General features: G+C 40.2%; 2 protein-coding genes across 2 annotated transcripts; both read left to right on the forward strand.

Annotated features, from left to right (window-relative positions):
* Positions 1–7,886: 7,886 nt before the first annotated feature.
* LOC105006933 (NEDD4-binding protein 2-like 1) lies at positions 7,887–12,852 on the forward strand. The gene is made up of 5 exons (XM_010865671.3): positions 7,887–8,044; positions 8,133–8,260; positions 11,702–11,790; positions 12,214–12,299; positions 12,473–12,852. Exons 1-5 carry the CDS (start codon positions 7,956–7,958, stop codon positions 12,615–12,617), a joined length of 537 nt encoding a protein of 178 aa, XP_010863973.1. The 5' UTR covers positions 7,887–7,955; the 3' UTR covers positions 12,618–12,852.
* Positions 12,853–15,495: 2,643 nt separating this feature from the next.
* Positions 15,496–23,013, forward strand: LOC109615957 (NEDD4-binding protein 2-like 1). The gene is made up of 5 exons (XM_020048173.3): positions 15,496–15,608; positions 19,609–19,733; positions 21,365–21,453; positions 21,534–21,601; positions 22,737–23,013. Exons 1-5 carry the CDS (start codon positions 15,535–15,537, stop codon positions 22,882–22,884), a joined length of 504 nt encoding a protein of 167 aa, XP_019903732.1. The 5' UTR covers positions 15,496–15,534; the 3' UTR covers positions 22,885–23,013.
* Positions 23,014–23,213: the final 200 nt, after the last annotated feature.

Consider the following 23,213-nt stretch of genomic DNA (forward strand, 5'->3'; position numbering starts at 1 on the left):
CTGTCCAGGACATGGGTATGTTGGCTGTCCAGGACATGGGTATGTTGGCTGTCCAGGACCTGGATATGTTGGCTGTCCAGGACATGGGTATGTTGGCTGTCCAGGACCTGGGTATGTTGGCTGTCCAGGATCTGGGTATGTTGGCTGTCCAGGACATGGGTATGTTGGCTGTCCAGGACCTGGGTATGTTGGCTGTCCAGGACATGGGTATGTTGGCTGTCCAGGACATGGGTATGTTGGCAGTCCAGGACCTGGGTATGTTGGCTGTCCAGGACCTGGATATGTTGGCTGTCTAGGACATGGTTATGTTGGCAGTCCAGGACCTGGGTATGTTGGCTGTCCAGTACATGGGTATGTTGGCCTGTCCAGGACATGGGTATGTTGGCTGTCCAGGACCTGGATATGGTGGCTGTCCAGGACATGGGTATGTTGGCTGTCCAGGACCTGGATATGTTGGCTGTCCAGGACATGGGTATGTTGGCTGTCCAGGACCTGGGTATGTTGGCTGTCCAGGACCTGGGTATGTTGGCCTGTCCAGGACATGGGTATGTTGGCCTGTCCAGGACATGGGTATGTTGGCTGTCCAGGACATGGGTATGTTGGCCTGTCCAGGACATGGGTATGTTAGCTGTCCAGGACCTGGAAATGTTGGCTGTCCAGGACATGGGTATGTTGGCAGTCCACACATAGGGTTTATAAAAGGGATGTTGAGGGGTTCACCGTTGACGTTGCCTGGAGCTCCATTTCTATTCACATACCGACCAGGATATCCAGGACGTGGACTGACCAATGGACTACTGTCCTCGTCCGAGTCTGAGTTTGGGGCACCAAGTAGCAGCGTCTGAGTGTTCACAGACCGGGTCAAAAATGCTCAGAGGAGAGGAACTGCACAGCATGGCCCTAATGCCAGTAACACTAGCACGATCCATCTTAGAATACCTACCTTAGTGAGAATAGTCCCCCATCTACCGAACAACTGCTCTAGCCAATCCCAAGTGTGAGCGTCCCTGCCTGCATTGTCTTGTACTTCCGGTCTCAGCCGTCTAAGTTTGGTCATGGCCTGAGTAAACGTTCCATCTGGTCCAGTATTATTTGGGATGAAACACTGCTCCCCGAACATCATACAGACACCAACCTTCTCCGTTAGGATCTGTAGGGATATTTTCATAAAATGTAATTCTCTCACTTAATCCTGATGAAGAGTAGACAGAATGTCTCATGTGTTCTCTTGCATATCAATTGGGTGTTAATGAAACATTTGACCAGGGATCATATAATTTACCCAAACAGTCCAATTGTCTCTGCACTGATGTATTTGTTAAGAGAGACTGATGAAGAATAAGGTACAGTTTGAATTTCTATGTGTGTCAAGGTCAACAGCTGTGCTCAGTTTTTCTTCTTACTATACTGATGTGACTAAGGCGCAACATTTTATTTCATGTGGATGTCAGAATGACCTGTTGCTTGTCCTTGAATGCCTTGGGAGTATGAGTGAGCTCATAGATAAGGGAATCCTTCGAATTCAGAGAATATGCTGAGTAATGATGAGTAGTGTAATCCCAGAGGGTGGTGAAACATTGATGGAAGATTCGAGAAGGATCCATCCAGAAATGTGCATAATGGGTGGACTTCATAACATCGTATAACCATACTGTATGAAAATGTGTCTAAGGTTTGGAAGTCGATTTTTCTGCAGACCATCATGGCTTGGTTGCTCTGCAGATCAGCACAGCTTTATGACAACAATAAAGTAAACTTTTGAGTTCACTAACTTCTGAGTTATTTGAGATTGTGGGTGGGGAAAAAGGGAACCATTTTCCACAACAGATCCAATCCAGGGCCTGTCTATTCTGCCATGTCATTTTACTGGTTGCACATAGTTGCTCACCTAGGGCTGTCAGTGCAGTATCAGTGTAATTAATTAACCGCTGCTCATTATAGTATATGTAATTAATCCACTCCATATTTTTAATGGGTGTTATCCACACAGGTAGAGATTCGAAACCCTGCACTGATCTCGCTTCTTGCCATAAACTCATTAGGAATGCCCCGTGGCTCTCCTATTGTGTCAATTACAATTACTGAGTGGAAGAGGACTCCAGTGGCAACCTGTGAAGAGGGTTAAGGCAGTGCTGGAAAATAATGGTGGCCACACAAAATATTGACACTTTGGGCCCTATTTGGACATTTTCACTTAGGGGTGTACTCACTTTTGTTGCCAGCAGTTTAGACATTAATGGGTGTGTGTTGAGTTATTTTGAGGGGACAGTAAATGTACACTATTATACAAGCTGCACACTCACTACTTTACATTGTAGCAAAGTGTCATTTCTTCAGTGTTTCTTCAGAAAATATATAATCCACTGACGTAATCTAAATCAGCTGTACCCCTTTAGCCTCCGTGGTGTTGTAAATTTCTATTAGCTGTCTTGTGTCCGTGTAATGATGCACAGCTAGGCCGTGTTCATATAGTTGGGACAGGAACAAAAGTATGGAGGTGTTATCTGGACCTGCATATATTTTGTGATCTATATTGGCGTAAAATATACGTTTCACAAATAATCTAGAGGTCGTTGTACCCAACCAGACAGTCACTTCTCATGCACTCATTCGTCATACTCATTAACCGGTCTTTATCACACTCTTGCACACAGATCTTTTCAAAAAGTTTTTAACACACTTTTATACAGGCCTTTTCACACACAAATGTTTACATAAATATAAACACACATTTCTTTATACAGACACACAGACTTCACCGGGTGAGTCCCTTTCTTCTCTTTCTCCCGTAGAGGAACGCTGCCTCACCCAGTACTATTTAATTCACTCATATACACATCCACAGGTCTCTTGTCACGGCCCCATAGGGAGGAGTTACCCTGTCGGACGCAAGCAGACACACACAGCTGCGCCTCTCGCGGGAGAAATACGACCTCACCAGCGTGTGCCTACAAACACCCCCGGGTCTCTTGCCTTTAGCCACCTTAAACAGGTGTCTCTTGCACGAGCACCTGTAGGTCTCTTGCCTTTAGCCACCTTAAACAGGTGTCTCTTGCACGAGCACCTGTAGGTCTCTTGCCACGGCTGCTACACCAGTCGTGAGCCGATCGTGCTCCCGCACTGCCAAGCCCGTGCCTCGGCCACCTCACCAGACGGTGAATGGTGCACACCCACACGCAGGTCTCCGACCCGGGCTGTCTTCACTAGACAGTGACTTATTTACCACCTCTTGCCTTTGCCGAAGAGGGACTATGTTTACAATATTGCCGCATGCACACAATGCATTCAACATTCAAGGTTCGTGAAATTCGGGAAGACCCGTGCTTGGTTTCCCACCATAGAATTATATGGTCTCCATTACACAAACATATAGACTAAAAGTTAAAATGGTTGCCTTTGTTGTGCCGGCACCGTTTCTGTAACTCCGTCCAATTTATCTTGGGCAGTTCAGTCAAGAAAAAATGTTCTCTGTCCAACTCCTGGCTGGCTTGCCAATTGATGTCGTGGAAGATCAAGTCCACTCTTTCTAAGACACATGCGCTGAAACTCAGGAGCTTGTGAATCCAATAGACTTTAATGAAAACCATAAAACAATGCCAGGTCCTTCTGCAGATACACCCAAAGTTCGGACCATGGCTTTATACAGAAACGTTCACACATCAGGCCGTCTGACCATCCATTTTTGGAAGTCCCCTGGGCGGGGTTAACCTCTTGTCCTCTAGCTTTCTTGAGTGTCCGTAGTTCAAGGCAGTAAATCACGACAAACTCATGGTTCATGCTTGGGTCACACCACCAGTAAGTACACAAGCAATAAACTTCAGAGTCATTAATGTCAAGACGCATGATGATGCTCTGTTGAAGTGTACTGCTTGCTGACACCCTCATTAAGGTTCCCCGGACAAGATACACTCATCATGATGACCGTGCAGTTTTTAAGAACTCATTGTCTGTGCATATGAATTATACATTAATGTATTTCATAAAGCATGTGATTATAATGCATTTTTATATAAAAATCCCTCACAGTCTCAAAGCTTCATATTAAATAACTGATTACTGCTTAAACTCAACTCAATCGGAAAAGGGTGGCTTGCCCACTTCAGGTTGGTGGAGAGTGCCTGCCTCAAGTGGAGAAGTTTAAGTATCTAGGGGTCTTGTTCACGAGTGAGGGAAGGATGGAACGGGAGATTGACAGACGGATCGGTGCAGCTTCTGCAGTATTTTTTGATGAGTCTTGTGGGTCCGTGACTTGGGAACACTACAAGTGTACAGAAAACATTTCAGTGCAAGAGTCACATCTCTGACAGCCCAACAGAGACAGTTTCCTTGCACATACAGATATAAAAAGTCTACAGACCCCTGTTAAAATGCCAGGTTTTTGTGATGTAAAAGAATGAGACAAAGATAAATCATGTCAGAACTTTTTTCACTTTTAATGTGACCTATAATGTGAACAATTGAATTGAAAAGCAAACTGAAATCTTTGAGGGGGAAAAATGAAAAAGCAGCAGAGGGATCTCATTGTTGAAAGATATCAGTCAGGAGAAGGGTACAAAATAATTTTTGTATACTTAAACCTTTCAGGGAGACTGAGCCTGGTGAATTCCTCTGATATAGCCAGGGGATAGGGGGCCGAGAAGTGTAATTTGCATATTTAAATTTGCTGTGCTTGCCTATTGGCAGAAGAGTAAACCAATAGGGGCAAAACTTCACGAAGTAGAACTGACTAAAGGCAAATGCCTGATTGGCTGGAGCACAGGCCAAGATGGTGTGACAGTACACTACAATACTGAAAATCACTCACGACTGCTCGATCAGCTTATTTCTCCAACCTGATTGAGGCGAACAAAAACAATCCAAAATTTCTCTTTGATACAGTTGCAAAGTTAACAAAAAAGCAAATCTTAGCAAGTGAAGTGGGTCTTCACTTTAGTTGTAATGAATACATGAACTACTTTGATGAAAAGATCGTCACCATTAGAAAACAAATAACTGACTCCTTAAATAGTTGTCAAAATCTCAGTTGTCCAAAAAATGTCCTGAACCTCCCTGACCAGGTGTCAATGGGGACACTTGAATTTTTTGATACCGTATCGCTCGACACATTTACAAAATCTGGATCCCGACATATTAAACAATTATAGGCCAATATCGAACCTCCCGTTCCTCTCAAAAATCTTAGAAAAATGTGTTTCCCAACAACTGAATGCCTTCCTAAAGACAAATAACATTTATGAAATTCTCCAGTCCGGTTTCAGACCCCATCATAGTACTGAAACTGCACTCGTGAAGGTAACAAATGACCTTCTAATGGCCTCAGACAAAGGTTCCGCATCTGTCCTGTTGCTTCTTGATCTTAGTGCTGCTTTCGACGCTATTGATCACTCCGTTCTCTTAGAGAGACTGGAAACCCATATTGGGCTACGTGGACATGTTCTAGCCTGGTTTAAATCTTATTTATCTGAAAGATATCAGTTTGTTAGTGTGGATGGCATATCCTCTGACAAGTCAAAGGTATGCTTTGGAGTTCCTCAAGGCTCGGTTCTGGGCCCATTATTGTTCTCACTATATATGCTCCCTCTGGGCGATGTAATCCGAAATCACAATATTAACTTTCACTGTTATGCTGATGACACACAGTTATATATTTCAATGAAGCATGGAGATGCCCCTAAATTAGCTATTTTGGAAGCATGCATTTCAGATATTAAGAAGTGGATGACAGAGAATTTCTTGCTCTTAAACTCAAATAAAACAGAAATGCTCCTTTTAGGACCCAAAAAACAAAGAGCGTTGCTAGCAGATCTCACTGTGAACCTCGACGGCTGCATGGTTGTATCCCAAAAAACTGTAAAAAACCTTGGCGTTACCCTTGACCCTGACCCTGACCATATCAAATATGTCTCAAGAGTTGCTTATTTTCATCTTCGAAACATTGCAAAAATTAGAAACTTTCTATCCAAAACTGATGCAGAAAAATGTACCCATGCTTTCGTTACTTCTAGACTAGATTACTGCAATGCTCTTCTCTCTGGTTATCCAGACAAATGAATGAATAAACTTCAATTAGTGCTGCACACGGCTGCTAGAATCCTAACTAGAACAAAAGAATTTGAACACATTACTCCTGTCCTGGTGTCCTTACATTGGCTGCCTGTTAGGGCTGATTTTAAGGTTTTACTCTTAACCTATAAATCAATACATGGACTTGCTCCTACTTACCTTGCTGAAATGATCCAGCCATACATACCTACACGTAACCTTAGATCGCAAGATGCAGGCCTTTTAATTGTACCTAGAATTTCTAAACAAACAGTTGGCGGCAGGGACTTTTCTCATAGAGCTCCACTCCTGTGGAATGATCTGCCAATTAAGGTTAGAAATGCAAACTCAGTACAAACTTTCAAGTGTCTACTAAAAACTCATCTCTACAGCATGGTTTATAATTAGGTGTAGCCTGGCCCGGGGGCGTGAAGGTGACCAGTAGGCTTGATACTGTCCACCCTTGCTGTCTTGCCAGGTGGGCTCAAGTCGCCACTGGGATGCCCTCCCTCCAATGCCTTTCGGGGGAAGAGTCACTGGCTTGTTGTTGACTCTCTGTTGCGCACTTGTGCAATTGGGCTGTACGCTGCTAGCAATACTCTGCCCTCATTCAGGGGGGTTGCGGTTGGTGGGTGTCCCTTTGGTTGATGCCTGGCAATGTGGTTGGATTGATTTCCTGCCTGTTGGGCCCTGTCCAGGGCCTCCCCCAGGTAGGGCCACAGTGTCACCGGACCCCCCCCGTCTCAGTTCCAAGGTGTTATGCTGCTATATTATTGTGCTGGGGGATATGAGGGATGTACTGCTAACTTTTCTCAGTCTCCTCCAGTTTTAAATTTTAGGAGGAGATAAGGTCCTGGTCCACACCTGCGGATTACCTGGTTTGGGGGGCCCGTTGCTGTCCCTGTCCTTGTCCACCTGGTCATACTTCTGACCTAGTCTAAAATCAAATAGACTCTGGATTTAGCCCAGATAAATTTATTTATTATTCCAATTGGACTCTTAATATCTCACCCGGCACAACCAGAAGAGGACTGGTCACCCCTCTGAGCCTGGGTCCTCTCTAGGTTTCTTCCTAAAATTCTACCTTCTTAGGGAGTTTTTCCTAGCCACTGAAATTCAACACTACTGTTGTTTGGTCCTTGGGGTTTAAGGCTGGGTGTCTCTGTAAGGCGTTTTGTGACAACTGCTGTTGTAAAAAGAGCTTTATAAATAAAATGTGATTGATTGATTGATTGAAGAAAGCTAGCGAAGAGATAACCCAATTAGCCTCATTGGACTGCAAGTACAAATCCAAACAAACAAACAGGAACCAATCCACAAACAAACTTTGCTATCCACATATACGATATGTTCCACAAACTCAAATGTCACTCACAAATACGTCTTCACCAGATGAAAATAGTTAAAGATTGTGAATTCTGATTGCGGATAGTGTTTCATATTTACAGATCGTCAAATATTTGTTTGTGAATTTGAAACTTGTTTGTTCAAAGATTCGGAATTACATTTTTGGATTGCGTTTCCTATTAACCAATCCACAAATATATTGTGATCCGCAAATAGTGAATAGGTGTGAGGGATAATTGTAAATAATTTCTCATATATTAAAATCATTGCTTTGAGGTTCAAGTAGAAAGGAGTTTATTTATGGGTATTGAAATATATTTGTGGATGGTGTTTTGTAATTGCAGATCATGATTTTTGTGGATGTTAGATTCATTCGTAAATTGTATTTTCTGTTTACAAATTGTAATATTCATTTTTTCATTGTGATCTGCATTTGCAATAATTAAGAAGCAATTCTATCTCCATAGTACTTCCGCTATCTCGTGTGTCACAAAGAATGCAGCCGCGGAGATGCTGTCCACCGAGATGTTGTAGAGTAGGTTAGTTTTTGGTGAAGACTGAAGTAGATGAGGAGCGGCAGGAGACACAGACAAACCATGAAAGATCTGATTATTCTCAGAGGTTTGCCCGGAGTTGGAAAGTCAGATCGCGCAAGGTAGGCTGTACTTCTCAACCCGGGAGCTCTAAAATAAGACATTTATACATTCAGGTAGCCTACGCTACACTTCTCTTGCGTTTTTCAGGGAGCTCCTTGATGAATATCGAAGACCAGGAATACAAGGGGAGATTTATTCCACAGACCGCTACCATGAAATGTTCGACTGGGACACACAATACTTCAACCGCAATCACATGTGGAATAGACGGGATGGTGTGTATGCTATAGTTCTTTTCCGTGGCTCGGGTCGTGGCCGGATCTGGTTATAATGCGCACACATACGCACTTTGGTTCTGCTATCCTCGTGTGTACCGGAGACCTAACGCTAACCTTAACCATACCTTTTCCTTTAACCTCAATAACGCACGTTTATGAGTGAACTTAACTTAGCAGTAACTATGTCCTCTACAAATTCATGTCCTTAATCTTAACCGGTAATGCCTACATTTAAAACTATGCCCAATTCAAACACTATGACCCATTGTACGTTTTTCCTAAACCTAACCCCTAAACCAGAAATCGCGTTTCCCACATGCCAATATTTCCACACAATGTTCAATTTCTCAACCTTTTGTATCCAACAATCATACCAAACACACAGAGTACTGTGGTATTACATGAACTAAATTTGAACATGCGGCGAGACAACTCGTTACTCATTGTAACCACAATTGCATGAACTCACTCCCAACATTAATAACGTACCTCGAAAATTACTTTAACACAACTCGAAATATTTAGCCCACTTTGGGAATCCGTCTAAACATTATGGTTAAATACACAAAATAACATTACTTTGGTGATAGTCATGTTTAATAAAAATCACAGTGAATCATTCAACTGTATCGTTCGTCAAATGGGGTTGGCAGCGGATTTCTGCACAGGTTTCATACGCATCCCTCCAGCTCAGTACTCCGACCGACTCCGACCACCAGCGGCTGTTACTTGTTTGCCGAGAAAAGTACGTCAAGCTGCAGCAGCATTGAAAAGACATGCTAATAACTGATAATTAGACGCAGGGTACAATAATGAAAGAACAGTTTATTTTTTATTTTCATGAATGGGCACAGAAATAAGAAAATCAAAACATACAGCAAGCTTTTAATGACACGACAACGACTTGTTGACTCGTTCAAATTCATTGCAAGTATGAAGACGATTTGGAATGTTTAGTATTGCTATTTTTGAATGTTTATATATTTGCAAATGTAGTCCATGAAATAAGTTGTGTCCTCATTGCCATGCATAAAACTGTATCTATTATATTCAGGCAATTACTACCATTGTTGGTATCAAAATAGGACTTGTGGTAATTAATAAATTTCATTAATCCTAGGAACACTCGTTGACGGGACGGAGATTGCAAGGCCGAAATCGGTTTGGTTGGATATATAAGCCTTCCTCTGACCACTGTAACGATTAACTAACAATCAGGTTGGGGATAGGACCGTAACGATTAAGGATCAGTTTCGGGTTATTGCGAAATCGTATCTTTAATACAGGTGACGTTGATTATTTTCTCATTTTTTATGGAATTCGATTTTCTAAGGTCTCATTTCTCATCTTCATCCGCTTATCCGGTATCGGGTCGCGGGGGCAGCAGCTCCAGCAGGGGACCCCAAACTTCCCTAAGGTTTTCTAAGGTTTAGAGATTATTCCAATGAGTCAACGAATTAACATCAACAATAATTTAATAATTAAACCGAGTATACAGTTGCAGTTAATGGAAATAATAAAGATAATTTTACTCCGTAGATGTGTGAGGATGCAAGAGCAAGGACAAGCGGAGATGCCGAGAAAAAAAACGAAAGATCCCGTTCTGAGACTATAGATCATTGTTACAACCAAAGAAGAATTGGGGGATGTTTTATGATTTACAGGGACTTTAACAACCACTCAGCCCACTGCGTTAACAGTGGGCACATTCCAGTCTATGCCTTCCTTGGTAGTATCTGTATGAATCATCTGCCAAATTTCAACAGCCAATGCATTAACATCCGGTCCTGGAAACAGGAACAGAGAAACGAGTTTTAATAAAACAGATGCAACAAATAGTATTACAATGTAATACTATAAGGCACATGCATATGTGGTACATACATATGAATGGTATACTACATAACGGGTAATCATTTAATGTTATATATGAACATAGAATAACTTTTTTCATTTCCTTCACTCTCATGATTGAACCTGATCTATATGCATTTGATTCAGAGAATTACACTTTCATAGTCAGGACATGCTTTTGCGATAGCTATTGAAGAGTTACGTTTTTGATCAACAATTAAAAAATGATAAAATAATATAGATTGCACATTAAAGCAGTTCAGTCTTGGTTTCACTTAAAATCTGTTCAGTGTATTAGTTTCATTTCGGTGGAAATGTGTATTCCAGGCGCGGACCTAGAGTCTACAACCTAATTCTCTTATTTAGAATACCCGTAAATTGGCTTTCAGATGCCATTTTAAAACTATTTACTGGGATTAGAAGAAGGTGGGTGAAAATAAATCAATGTACAATATTAAAAATTTGAAATAGAACGAACGTATATAGTATAAAAATAAGATATTATATACTATATTTTTAATATTATATACATACATAACCTAGAAAAAAAGCAGTTTCAACTGTTCAAATCATGTTCATTAAACTAAATTTTAAGCATATTTCTCACACTATCTTTCAAATATTTCCAACATCTAACACTAACCTTAACCATAACTTTAAAGTACATCATCTGTATTTGATTATATTCATGAAATTAAGTATGATCTGAATGTAAAAATGGTACGGTAAAATATGCGTCTGTTTCTGTAAAATTACAAACAAGGATAAGACTTTTTTTCATAGCCATTTATCACCGGAATAAGCATTAGATATACCCCGTATTCCGCTTCTGCTGTGTGACAAAAAATTGCAGCGGCGGAGATGTTGTCCACCGAGATGTTGTAGAGTAGGTTAGTTTGTGGTGTACAGTACTGTAGTCTGAAGAAGATGGTGAGACGCAGGAGAAATAGACAAACCACCTGATTATCCTCAGAGGTTTGCTCGGAGTTGGGAAGTCGACTAGCGCAAGGTAGGCTGTACTTCTCAAGCCGGGAGCTCTACAATAAGACATTTATACATTCAGAACAAGTATACACTGCACTTCCCTTGCGTTTTACAGGAAGCTCCTTGATGAATATCGAAGTTTTATTCCAAAGGCCGCCACCATTAAATGTTCTTTTGGGATGGTGTGTATCGATCTATTGGGTGGCTGGGATCAGGGAAAAACATCGTCGGATCTACTTACAATGCTCAAACATACACACTATGGTCCTTCTTTCCTCGTGGGGACCTGGGACCTAACACTAACCTTAACCATACCTTTTTACCTAACCCAAATGACCCCGGTTTATGCGTAAACTTAACCTAGTAATACAATATGTCCTCTACAAATAACTCTAAACGTAACCGGTAATGCCTAAACCTAAAGGGATCCCCAATTCAAACACTATGACCAATTGTACTTCTTTCCCTAAACCTTAACCCTAAACCAGAAATCGCATTTCTCACACGCCAAATGTCCACACGATGTGCATTTTGTGTCCAACAATTATACCAAACACATTTTGCCCCCAAATAATCCGACTTGTTTTTAATGTCTGACAGTTTTTAGAGCCATGAAAAGTGGTGTGACTCCTATCATCGTTGACAACACGAACGTTAATTGTTGGCACATGTACCCTTATGTCTTCATGGTATGTACCATTGTGTGTATATGAGATGGTAATTAAGTTAATAATTCCTAGGTTTGTTTGGTTAGTCACAGCAGCCAGGCTTGCAGAGACATTTAATACAATGTAATTGTTGTAACTCCATTAATTCTCCAGTCAGCGAGAATAGAAGCTATAAGAGTTCAATATTACTTACATGTAACTGGTGAATTGTTAAGTCCTTTGTGAAAAAGGTTACATTGGTAGCCGGCATTTTGGTCATTAGACATCGCTCCAAGCGAATTACAGATCTTAAAACAGTCAGATGATACATAAAGTTACATTTTAGTACGAAGACGCCATTAACCAAGTCAGAATTTGAGAAAAAGGTGCAAACAGAAATGACGGAAAATATAACTTTTTTTGTTGAGTCACGTTTAGATGTCATATAACGCATTTTCCTCTCAGGGGATGCACCGCCGCTATTACATCACAATAGAAGAAGTGCCTCGTGGGTATCCTGGAAACTTCATCCCCCTCAACAAACTGTACAGGCAAGAAACCACCTAATCAAGAGTTGGATACATGCTACCTTTTCAGTTAATCAAGAGTTGCTGGTATACTTGTATGGCTCGTTAATTTAGCAATAGATTTGTGTGAAATTATTTTTCCAGTTATCCACTATAGTCCCAGCGGTTTTTATAACGATATTGCTGTTTCCGTTCAGGTTGTGTAGCGGTAATATCCCCAAACGGACGTTCAGAAAATACAGGGACGGCTGGGAAGAAGTTGACAACTACCGGGATGTTCTGGATGACGAATTCTCCCTCAAAAGGTGGGAGCGTAGCCGCGAGGAATGGAACGTCAACTGACGAAGATGCTCTACGCTTTTATTTTCTATGAGCAACTATTTTTACCTTATTAACCCCCCGCCATTTAACTTGCAGTTTCTCCTTCTTGCACTATATATATCGCTCTGGATAGGAACATTTGCGAATTGCTATAACGAAATCGATTTGTACACATTTTTCACCAGATTTTAGTTCTGGGTAAACCAAGATTACATACTGAATATTGCTTGAAATAAAAGTCTGATGAAACACACTATTCCAATTAAAATCATGGATCTGTTTTTTATAGGACTACAGGATTAAATGAACCAGACCAGAGGTGATTGGCGCTATCAACTGCGGTTGTCGTACTTGCTAGTGCTATTTAACTTATAGTGTGTTATGTCACCTCAGCTCCACGGATCACACAGTGACAGGATCACACAGTGACTGTGACGGGGTTCCTGTCACAGCAGGGTCAGACTGCCAGGGTAAAAAGGTATACCGTGGAGCTGAGGTGAAATGTTGTTGCATAGCAGTAGTCTATAAAAGTGGATAACTTAAACAAAATTATTTATGTTATACTATGTAGCCCATATCTTGAATGTTCATATGTATTAGCAGAACCAGAAGGTGTTTGAGTTGACCAGTATTGTCGTGCCAGACAGTTGTGGTGCTTGGACGGTGAGGTTGTGAAATTCAAGTACAGTACTGACAAAATGTACACGTAGATCACATTATATGAACACATTATATCAACACATATTGAAATACAGACGTCTGTGTAGTAGCTCTTTTCACTAAAGCTACATATCACCCACAATATCTTAACTAAATGAAATGGCTGAAGGCAGCCATTTTCTCGTTTATTCCAGCAGAATCAAAGAGATGTTGTGTCCACCAGTGCAAAAATGTCTGATGGTGGTAACGGAGCTTCCCATGTGAGGTTGCAATCATTCAAAAAACTTGGACCACAGTCTGTATAATACATATACCATTTTTAGTTATTTTTCTGCATTGTGTGGATATATTCTAGGAAGACGAGCAGCAGGTAGTCATTGCCAAGGATACTCCTAGCCCTGAAGTGGTTATGGAGATGTCAGCGGAGGTCAGCACAGAGGCACAGAGGTAGCTACAGATCAACCATATCAGCCAAACACAAGCCGTATCACTACACAGAAGCTGTCAAGTAGGACACTTCGTTTTCAAGAGAGGTGGTTCAAAGAATTCCAGGGGCTCCACTAGAGCCTGGTGTTGTGCTTCTATTGCGCTAAAGCTTGCAAAAGCCAGAAATCACCACTCACTTGGAAATTAGAGTTTAATAAAAAAAATCGATGGGCAGAGAAGGTCGATTAAGGATTGAAATATTTTATTATTTTTGGAGGGGAGGCCTGCATATAGAGAAGCCTAAATATTATTATTATTATTATTATTATTTTTAATATTATTTTGAATAAATAATTTGAATAAAGGGGACATTAGTTATTGTATTTTGATTTTGCCATGTAGCATATTAACCCTTCTTTTAAAATATGCACAAACGTATTGATCTGACCTACATTTGCTTTCGTTTTTTTATATACATGTTATAATAATTTAGGCCTGTAGTAATGTTACCTTTTATACCTGGGAAAAAAAACTGTCCTCTAGCTATAAAAATATTTGTCCCCCTCACATTTGATATCAAACCTAGGCCCCTGTTCTAATTCATTTAGCATTTGGTTTGTTAAATAAGGCTTGACATTGTCTTTGTGTTAGATTTTTCACAGTGTGCAAAAGACTGATATGGTACGGTTAATATTTGGTCAAAATTAAACAGCTTTCTCTAGAAACTCATCAGTCAATCATTGTTTTGGGGAATGAAGGCTATACAAAATTGCCAAAAAAATGAATATTTCATACGAGGGTGTACTCTACAGTCTTCAAAGACAAAGGACAACTGGTTCTGACAAGGAGAGAAAGATGTGGAGATCCCAGATGTACAACTTAACAAGAGGATCATCAAGTTCATCAGAGTATTTTGTTTGAGAAATAGACACCTTTCATGTCCTCAGCTGACTCTTACACTGAATTGTACCTGCTCAAGACCAGTGGTCCTTTTAACTGTGTTTGATATAACAATACGGTGTTGGAGTGTTGGCTGCTGGAAATGATTTGATAAAAAAAAAAAATTTCAAATAGTGATGGTGCTGCTTTTCACATCAGTACAGTAATGTCCTGACTTTGTGATCAGTTGAATGCGACTTTAGTGAATAAAAGTACCAATATCCTTCAAAAACCGCAAAATCTGTACATTATTCCAAACATTTGCCCGCCAGTGGCAATAATGTATGCTTCAATTAATGTTTCCATTCAGAGCTTTGGTTGAGCATAACCTTCCACGTTGCATATAGACAATAAAAAAAAAATGTTTTGAAATTGTAATTTGATTTTGTTGCCTAAAATATGCATGTATGTTATTCCTTCACCTCGTGTTTTCAGGCATCATTATCATTATATTGTAGGCAAACCCTTAATTCAGAATTGGTATACTGAACAAAAATATAAATAACCAGAAATAAAATATATCAGAAATGTTCCGTAAGCTTTTTATTTTTCCAAACCAAAGTGTAAAACAAGAAGTCCGCATCTTTGTTTTCCCCCAGATGCTGGGGTACCGCTTGTATTATTGTTTTATGTTGTTTCGAAATCAAGTACATAGTTTAATTGTTTCAATTCATACAATACTAACATCAGAATAGCTAAATGTAAAACTACAACAGTATGTCGCTGCCGGCACAGTTTCCTATGTCGCTGCCGGCAACTTCTGACATGTGTCACTAGTTTCCTATGGGGGTTGGGCCGGTAGCAAAACGTAACTATTGAGATGTTGGATCCCCGGGCACTCGACATTGTTAGCGTTTAACACGGTTTTCTAGAATTGTATTATACGTTTGTGTTAACGGAGAAGAAACTAATAATGACGAGAACTCGGAATAGGCACATAATAATTCTCAGAGGGCTGCCCGGAACTCAGAAGTCAAAACGAGCAAGGTATACACTTAGGCTACAGAATGGAAGAAAATGATTAAGTTGTTAATTACCATACGGAAAAGAAATGTATTTCAAAAATATTTTTGCTATGCAAAATGTATGTATAATGTATGCTGAATATATTTCGAATACATTTAACTTAATTCGAAATACATTTCAGGTATCAAAATGTATTTAACCGTTTATTCTGAAATGTATAAAAAAATTTATACATACATTTATCTTTATTCAAAATACATTTTAGGTATCAAAACGTATTTCACCTTTTATTCTAAAATGTATAAAAAAATGTATACATACATTCATCTTTATTCAAAATACATTTCAGGTAACAAAATGTATTTCACCATTTATTCTGAAATGTCGTTAAAAATGTATACATACTTTCATCTTTATTCAAAATAAATTTCAGGTGTCAAAATGTATTTCACCCTTTATTCTGAAATGCATTTAAAAATGTATACCTACATTTATCTTTATGTATACATACATTTATCTTTATTCAAAATACAATTTAGGTATCAAAACGTATTTCACCTTTTATTCTAAAATGTATTAAAAAATGTATACATACATCTTTATTCAAAATACATTTCAGGTAACAAAATGTATTTCACCATTTATTCTGAAATGTCATTAAAAATGTATACATACTTTCATCTTTATTCAAAATAAATTTCAGCTGTCAAAATGTATTTCACCCTTTATTATGAAATGCATTTAAAAATGTATACCTACATTTATCTTTATTCAAAATACATTTCAGATAACAAAATGTATTTCACCTTTTATTCTGAAATGTATTTAAAAATGTATAAATACATGTAGCTATATTTAAAATACATTTCAGCTATTATTCCGAAATGTATTTGAAAATGTATAAATACATTTCAGTTTTGTCCAAATGTATTTCACCGTCAATGCTCTCATTACAGTTGTAATGTATTATAGAAAATAATATTTTTTATATTCTGTTGTCTACTGAAGCTTTTAATGGAAAGCGCCTTGTGCACCTTTTGGCTGTTGTAAGGCGCTTTACAAATAAAATTTGATTGATTGATTGAATACATGTCAACATTTATTTTGAAGCCTATATTAAAATGCATTTTCCAGGTCCTGTGAAAGTAAAATGATGAAATGTAATTACCGACGTATTGATTATATCACATTTAGGTGTTGAAACACATTTTATAGATGTGTACATTACCAAAATACATTTAATCTTAGTCACAAATATAGTCTAACGTACTAAAGTAAACTTGGTAATACCACTACTTGCCTCTCCTACTTAAGATAGTAAGAGTATTATAGTTATTTATTAAAAAACTAAAATGTTGAGTAAATATTATCAATAATTTACAGGGAATGACTCTCTGTCAATTTAATCTGATTGGTTTCACCACTGATAAAAACCAACCTTGGTTTGCAACATCCTTGCCAACTTCTTCCTCTTTCAAACTTTCATTGGAGGCGGGGTTGTTTTGAAAATGTGGTCATTTGATATGAAGATTTAAAATGTGATCACTGGTGTTACACAATTTATAGTACGGGTAAATAATCACCAATCAATCAATCAATCAATCAAAATTTATTTATAAAGCGCTTTTTACAACAGCAGTTGTCACAAAGTGCTTTACAGAGACACCCGGCCTTAAACCCCAAGGAGCAAACAACAGCAGTGTTGAATTTCAGTGGCTAGGAAAAACTCCCTAAGAAGGTCGAATTTTAGGAAGAAACCTAGAGAGGACCCAGGCTCAGAGGGGTGACCAGTCCTCTTCTGGCTGTGCCGGGTGAGATATTAAGAGTCCAATTGGAATAATATTATGCGATTTTAGACTAGGTCAGAAGTATGACCAGGTGGACAAGGACAGGAACAGCAACGGTCCCCCCAAACCAGGTAATCCGCAGGTGTGGACCAGGACCTCATCTCCTTCTAAAATTTAAAATTGGAGGAAACTGAGAAAAGTTAGTAGTACATCCCTCATGTCCCCCAGCACAATAATATAGCAGCGTAACACCTTGGAAACTGAGACGGGGGGGTCCGGTGACACTGTGGCCCTACCCGGGGGAGGCCCCGGACAGGGCCCAACAGGCAGGAAATCAATCCAACCACATTGCCAGGCATCAACCAAAGGGACACCCACCAACCCCCCTGAATGAGGGCCGAGTATTGCTAGCAGCGTACAGCCCAACTGCACAAGTGCGCAATAGAGAGTCAACAACAAGCCAGTGACTCTTCCCCCGAAGGGCATTGGAGGGAGGGCATCCCAGTGGCGACGAGAGCCCACCTGGCAAGACAGCAAGGGTGGACAGTATCAAGCCAGATTCTATGCACAATTTAAGAAGGGTTATTTAAGCTTCTCTGGCCGCCATCTTAGATGTGACATCTTGTCTGATTTATCTCTGGTGTTATCATCAATAGTGATACTGTTCCTGCTGGTAACACCAGTGACAGGACGATTTCACCAGTGAAGGCCTCAAGAATTATATTAATAAAGACTAATTAACATTTTATTAATGTTTTTATAGAGTAATATGTATTAAAAGTATTGCAGTTTCAAAAATTGGGCTTTCCTTTTGATAGATTTGGCTAAATTAAGTTCTGTTGAAAATGAATTATACAATAACTATCAATAAAGAGACGATAACTAACTTTTTCATCAAGTGAAAAGACAAGAGAATCGCAAACATTCGCAATATAACCGTACACTGTTTTATTTCAGGCCTACTATGACGTAGATACTAACCGTGTGAAGTGAAGTAAATCAAAATAAGTTGTTGCAGGGTCATTGGTCAGGCAGGAAAATTAAGACCAAAGACCATTTTAAAGAGCTAAGTATTGAGATATACAGGTGAGCACAGTTGGATCAATAATCAGAAGGTGGAAGCTGAAACCACCCAGGCACTGCCAAAAAAAAACATGTCTCGATTGGAGCACGGACACCTGTTTGTTGGAGCACAGACACCTGGTCATTGTTGTTAATGCCCTCACCTGTGTTCCTGACCACCGTCCCTATTTAAGTTCCTCCTGCCCTCACCTGTGTTCCTGACCACCGTCCCTATTTAAGTTCCTCCTGCCCTCACCTGTGTTCCTGACCACCGTCCCTATTTAAGTTCCTCCTGCCCTCACCTGTGTTCCTGACCACCGTCCCTATTTAAGTTCCTCCTGCCCTCACCTGTGTTCCTGACCACCGTCCCTATTTAAGTTCCTCCTGCCCTCACCTGTGTTCCTGACCACTGTCCCTATTTAAGTTCCTCCTGCCCTCACCTGTGTTCCTGACCACCGTCCCTATTTAAGTTCCTCCTGCCCTCACCTGTGTTCCTGTCCACCGTCCCTATTTAAGTTCCTCCTGCCCTCACCTGTGTTCCTGACCACTGTCCCTATTTAAGTTCCTCCTGCCCTCACCTGTGTTCCTGACCACCGTCCCTATTTAAGTTCCTCCTGCCCTCACCTGTGTTCCTGACCACTGTCCCTATTTAAGTTCCTCCTGCCCTCACCTGTGTTCCTGATCACTGTCCCTATTTAAGTTCCTCCTGCCCTCACCTGTGTTCCTGACCACCGTCCCTATTTAAGTTCCTCCTGCCCTCACCTGTGTTCCTGACCACTGTCCCTATTTAAGTTCCTCCTGCCCTCACCTGTGTTCCTGACCACCGTCACTATTTAAGTTCCTCCTGCCCTCACCTGTGTTCCTGACCACTGTCCCTATTTAAGTTCCTCCTGCCCTCACCTGTGTTCCTGACCACTGTCCCTATTTAAGTTCCTCCTGCCCTCACCTGTGTTCCTGACCACTGTCCCTATTTAAGTTCCTCCTGCCCTCACCTGTGTTCCTGACCACCATCACTATTCAAGTTCCTCTTAAATAGGTCATTATTTGGATTTTGTTCCATATGTGTTATTCTGTTGTGGTTTACTTCTGTTACTTCTGTCGTTTGTTCTCCCTGTGCCTGTGACCTGTCTCAGCGACAGTGTCAAACCCTTCTCCATTGTGTGTGTCTACAGGCAGATCCAGGAGAAATATTCAGGTTCTGGAAAGATCTTCAGCACAGATGACTACTTTAAGGAGAACAAAGTGGATTTCGACCCGGGCTTGCTGCACCGTGCTCACATTTGGAACCGCAAAAGGGGTACCTTGGTGACTGATTGGTTTATTTATATATTTACAGTTGTGCTCATGAGTTTGCATACCCTGGCAGAAATTGTGAAATCTTGGCCCTGATCAAACGTTTACACACCCTTGAATGTTTGGCCTTGTTACAGACACACAAGGTGACACACACAGGTGAAAATGGCAATTAAAGGTGAATTCCCCACACTTGTGGCTTTTTAAATTGCAATTAGTGTATGTGTATAAATAGTCAATGAGTTTGTTAGCTCTTACGTGGATGCACTGAGCAGGCTAAATACTGAGCGGAGCAGAACAGAACTGTCAAAAGACCTGCATAACAAGGTAATGGAACTGGTAATGGAATGGAAAAGGATGTAAAAAGATATCCAAAACCTTGCAAACGCCAGTCAGTGCTGTTCAATCACTTACTAAGAAGTGGAAAAGTCAGGGATCTCTTGATACCAAGCCAAGGTCAGGTAGATCAAGAAAGATTTCAGCCAAAACTGCCAGAGGAATTGTTTGGGATACAAAGAAAAACCCACAGGTAACCTCAGGAGAAATACAGGCTACTCTGGAAAAATATGGTGTAGTTGTTTCAAGGAGCACAATACGACGATAATTAAACAAAAATGAGCTGCAAGACAGAGTTGCCAGAAAGATACCTTTACTGCGCCAATGCCACAAAAAAAGCTCAGTAACAATATGCCTGAGAACACCTTGACACGCCTCACAGCTTCTGGCACACTATAACTTGTGACGAGACAAAAATAGAGCTTTATGGTCACAACCATAAGCGCTATGCTTGGAGAGGAGTCAACAATACCTATAGTGAACAGAATACCATCCCCACTGTGAAGCATGGTGGTGGCTCACTGATGTTTTGGGGGTGTGTGAGCTCTAAAGGCACAGGGAATCTTGTGAAAATGTAGGGCAAGATGAATGCAGCATGTTATCATAACATACTGGCTGACAATTTGCATTTTTCGGCATTTAAGCTGCGCATGGGACACTCTTGGACTTTCCAGCACAACAAGGACCCTAAGCACAAGGCCAAGTTGACCCTCTAGTGGTTACAGCAGAAAAAAGTGAAGGTTCTGGAGTGGCCATCAGTCTCCAAACCTTAATATAATCGAGCAGACGTGCAGTTTCATGCAAGATGACTGAAGACTTTGCATGACCTGGAGGCATTTTGCCATGTCGAATGGGCAGCTATACCACCTGCAATATTTCAGGGCCTCATAGACAACTATTACAAAAGACTGCACGCTGTCATTGATGCTAAAGGGGGGAATACACAGTATTAATATCTAAGGGTATACAGACTTTTGAACAGTTAATTTTTTTCTTTGCTGCCATGTTTTGTATTGTGATTGTTCCATTCTGATATGACCTACAGTTGAATGTGAATCCCATAAGAAATAAAAGACATGTGTTTTGCCTGCTCACTCATGTTTTCTTTACAAATGGTTACATATATCACCAATTCTCCAAAGGTATGCAAACTTTTGAGCATTACTGTATATATTTAATAATGGTGCTATTGAACAGTTGATTGGTTTACTGACTAATTTGTTTGTTGAATGATTGGTCTGTTGATCCATTGATTACAGTCGTGATTCAAGGTTGATTAAACTTTCTTCCTTCTTGCAGCTTTTGAAGCCATCCGGGAGAAAGAACGTCTGATTATCATTGACAACACCAATGTGACTAAATGGGATATGTGGCCTTACGTCAGAATGGTGAGGACTAGTGTGTGTGTTTGTGGAAATGTGGAAGTGTCATGAAAATACTGTGTTATAATACATGTACATCCTCCTAGGCATTTCGCCGTGGCTACTGGATCAGGTTTGAGGAGCTCCCGGAAAAACCAATCGAATACTTGTACAGGTACAGAATCCACCTGAGAGAGGAGAGACCAGAGCGGTCTTTAAAGCAGCTGTGTGAAACATGAAGTATTTAATGTCATGCATGTAAAACAATTATGGAGCTGAAAAAGCATACTGATTGTTTGGTTTAAACAAGTATAGCCAAGTTATATTACCAGTTGGAGGGCCATTCAAGTATTAAAATTTCCACCCCCCACTTGGTTACAACATAGACAACTTAAGGGCCGGATTCAGTCTGTTACGCTGTCATGACGCTTGATGTCCCAAAAAGACCAAAAGAAGCTCATCCATGCTTTTATCTCTACTGCAATGGCCTTTTAACAGGACTCCCGAAAAAGACTTTAAAACAGCTGCAGAAACTTTAAAACAGCTCATAATGCTGCTGCTAGAATGTTAACCAGGACCAAGAGAACAGAGCACATCACTCCGGGTTCTTAAATCTTTGCATTGGCTTCCAGTCAGTTACAGAATAGATTTCAAAGTGGTGCTTTTAGTTTATGAATCTCTGAATGTTTAGGACCCGAATACATTTCTGATATGTTTGAAGAATATAAACCGAACAGGGCTCTTAGATCTATGAACACAGGTCAGCGAGTGGGGCCCAGAGTCCAAACTAAACATGGAGAAGCTGCGTTTAGCACTTATGCTTCACTTATGCTGTACACAACTGGAATAAAGTTCAGGTTAAAAAACACTTCTCTTCTCACGTGCCTATGACTGAGCACTTAAACTTAACCAGACTGTTAAGCTTCCTATGTTTTTATCCCATTTTTTATCTTTATAAGTTTTCTAATTGTATTTTTATTATGATGTTATTGTACTTTCATATATTTTTATTTGTAAAGCACATTGAATTGCTTCGATGTATGAATTGTGCTATATAAATAAACTTGCTTGCCATGCTGAAGAGTTAAATATTAACTGTCCACAATGTGGAGATTTGGACTGAGTTGACATTGAGACATTGAAAAGTGTTGATTGCAGTCTCCAGTAACATGGGAACACTTCCTTTACATTCCAAGGACACAGTAACATATTGAATCCAGCCCTGAGTTGTGCCTGGCTCACACACATGCACACACAAGCATACACACACACTCAATGGTAATGATACTGTCTATCTGTCACCCTCTCAGAATATGTAAGGGCCTGATCCCAATGCAGTCTCTAATGGGGATGAGGGAGAAATATCAGCATGTGAGGAATATTTGGGACGTCCTCTATAACCGGGATTCCAAACGGCGTTGGATGTCCACAACAGAATGGCAGGAGAACCGCTGGTGATGAACCCAAAGAGCACGCTAAGATCATACAGGTGAAGGATTGGTAGCTTAGATTAAAAAAAACACACGTTTAATGTAAAACATCATGTAATCTAGAATGCAAGATAACCTATTTTGCTCTTTGAGTGTAATATGCTGCACATACTGTTGACCTAAGGTGTTGTGACTCAACTAGTGCTTGGATATAAAAACGCCATTTGAATTATTTTATGTAACTATGTAAAGGAACACTTTTTAAATGTTGGGTCATATTCCATATTCCGAACAGCCCATTGGGGCAGTCCCCTTCATAAGACTGTATGTTTTTGTTTTTAAAATATATTTTCTTAA

Source organism: Esox lucius, chromosome 7 (assembly GCF_011004845.1).
Source record: "Esox lucius isolate fEsoLuc1 chromosome 7, fEsoLuc1.pri, whole genome shotgun sequence".
Classification (NCBI taxonomy): Eukaryota; Metazoa; Chordata; class Actinopteri; order Esociformes; family Esocidae; genus Esox; species Esox lucius.

What these genes read in the sequence shown, in the direction of transcription:
- LOC105006933 (XM_010865671.3), top strand. Translation starts at nt 7,956, where the DNA reads ATGAGGAGCGGCAGGAGACACAGACAAACCATGAAAGATCTGATTATT. An exon ending in TGTACCCTTATGTCTTCATG is followed by an intron (nt 11,791 to 12,213) that starts GTATGTACCATT and finishes TTTTCCTCTCAG; the next exon opens with GGGATGCACCGCCGCTATTA. An exon ending in CCCCTCAACAAACTGTACAG is followed by an intron (nt 12,300 to 12,472) that starts GCAAGAAACCAC and finishes GTTTCCGTTCAG; the next exon opens with GTTGTGTAGCGGTAATATCC.
- LOC109615957 (XM_020048173.3), top strand. Translation starts at nt 15,535, where the DNA reads ATGACGAGAACTCGGAATAGGCACATAATAATTCTCAGAGGGCTGCCC. An exon ending in TGTGGCCTTACGTCAGAATG is followed by an intron (nt 21,454 to 21,533) that starts GTGAGGACTAGT and finishes ACATCCTCCTAG; the next exon opens with GCATTTCGCCGTGGCTACTG. An exon ending in CCAATCGAATACTTGTACAG is followed by an intron (nt 21,602 to 22,736) that starts GTACAGAATCCA and finishes TCACCCTCTCAG; the next exon opens with AATATGTAAGGGCCTGATCC.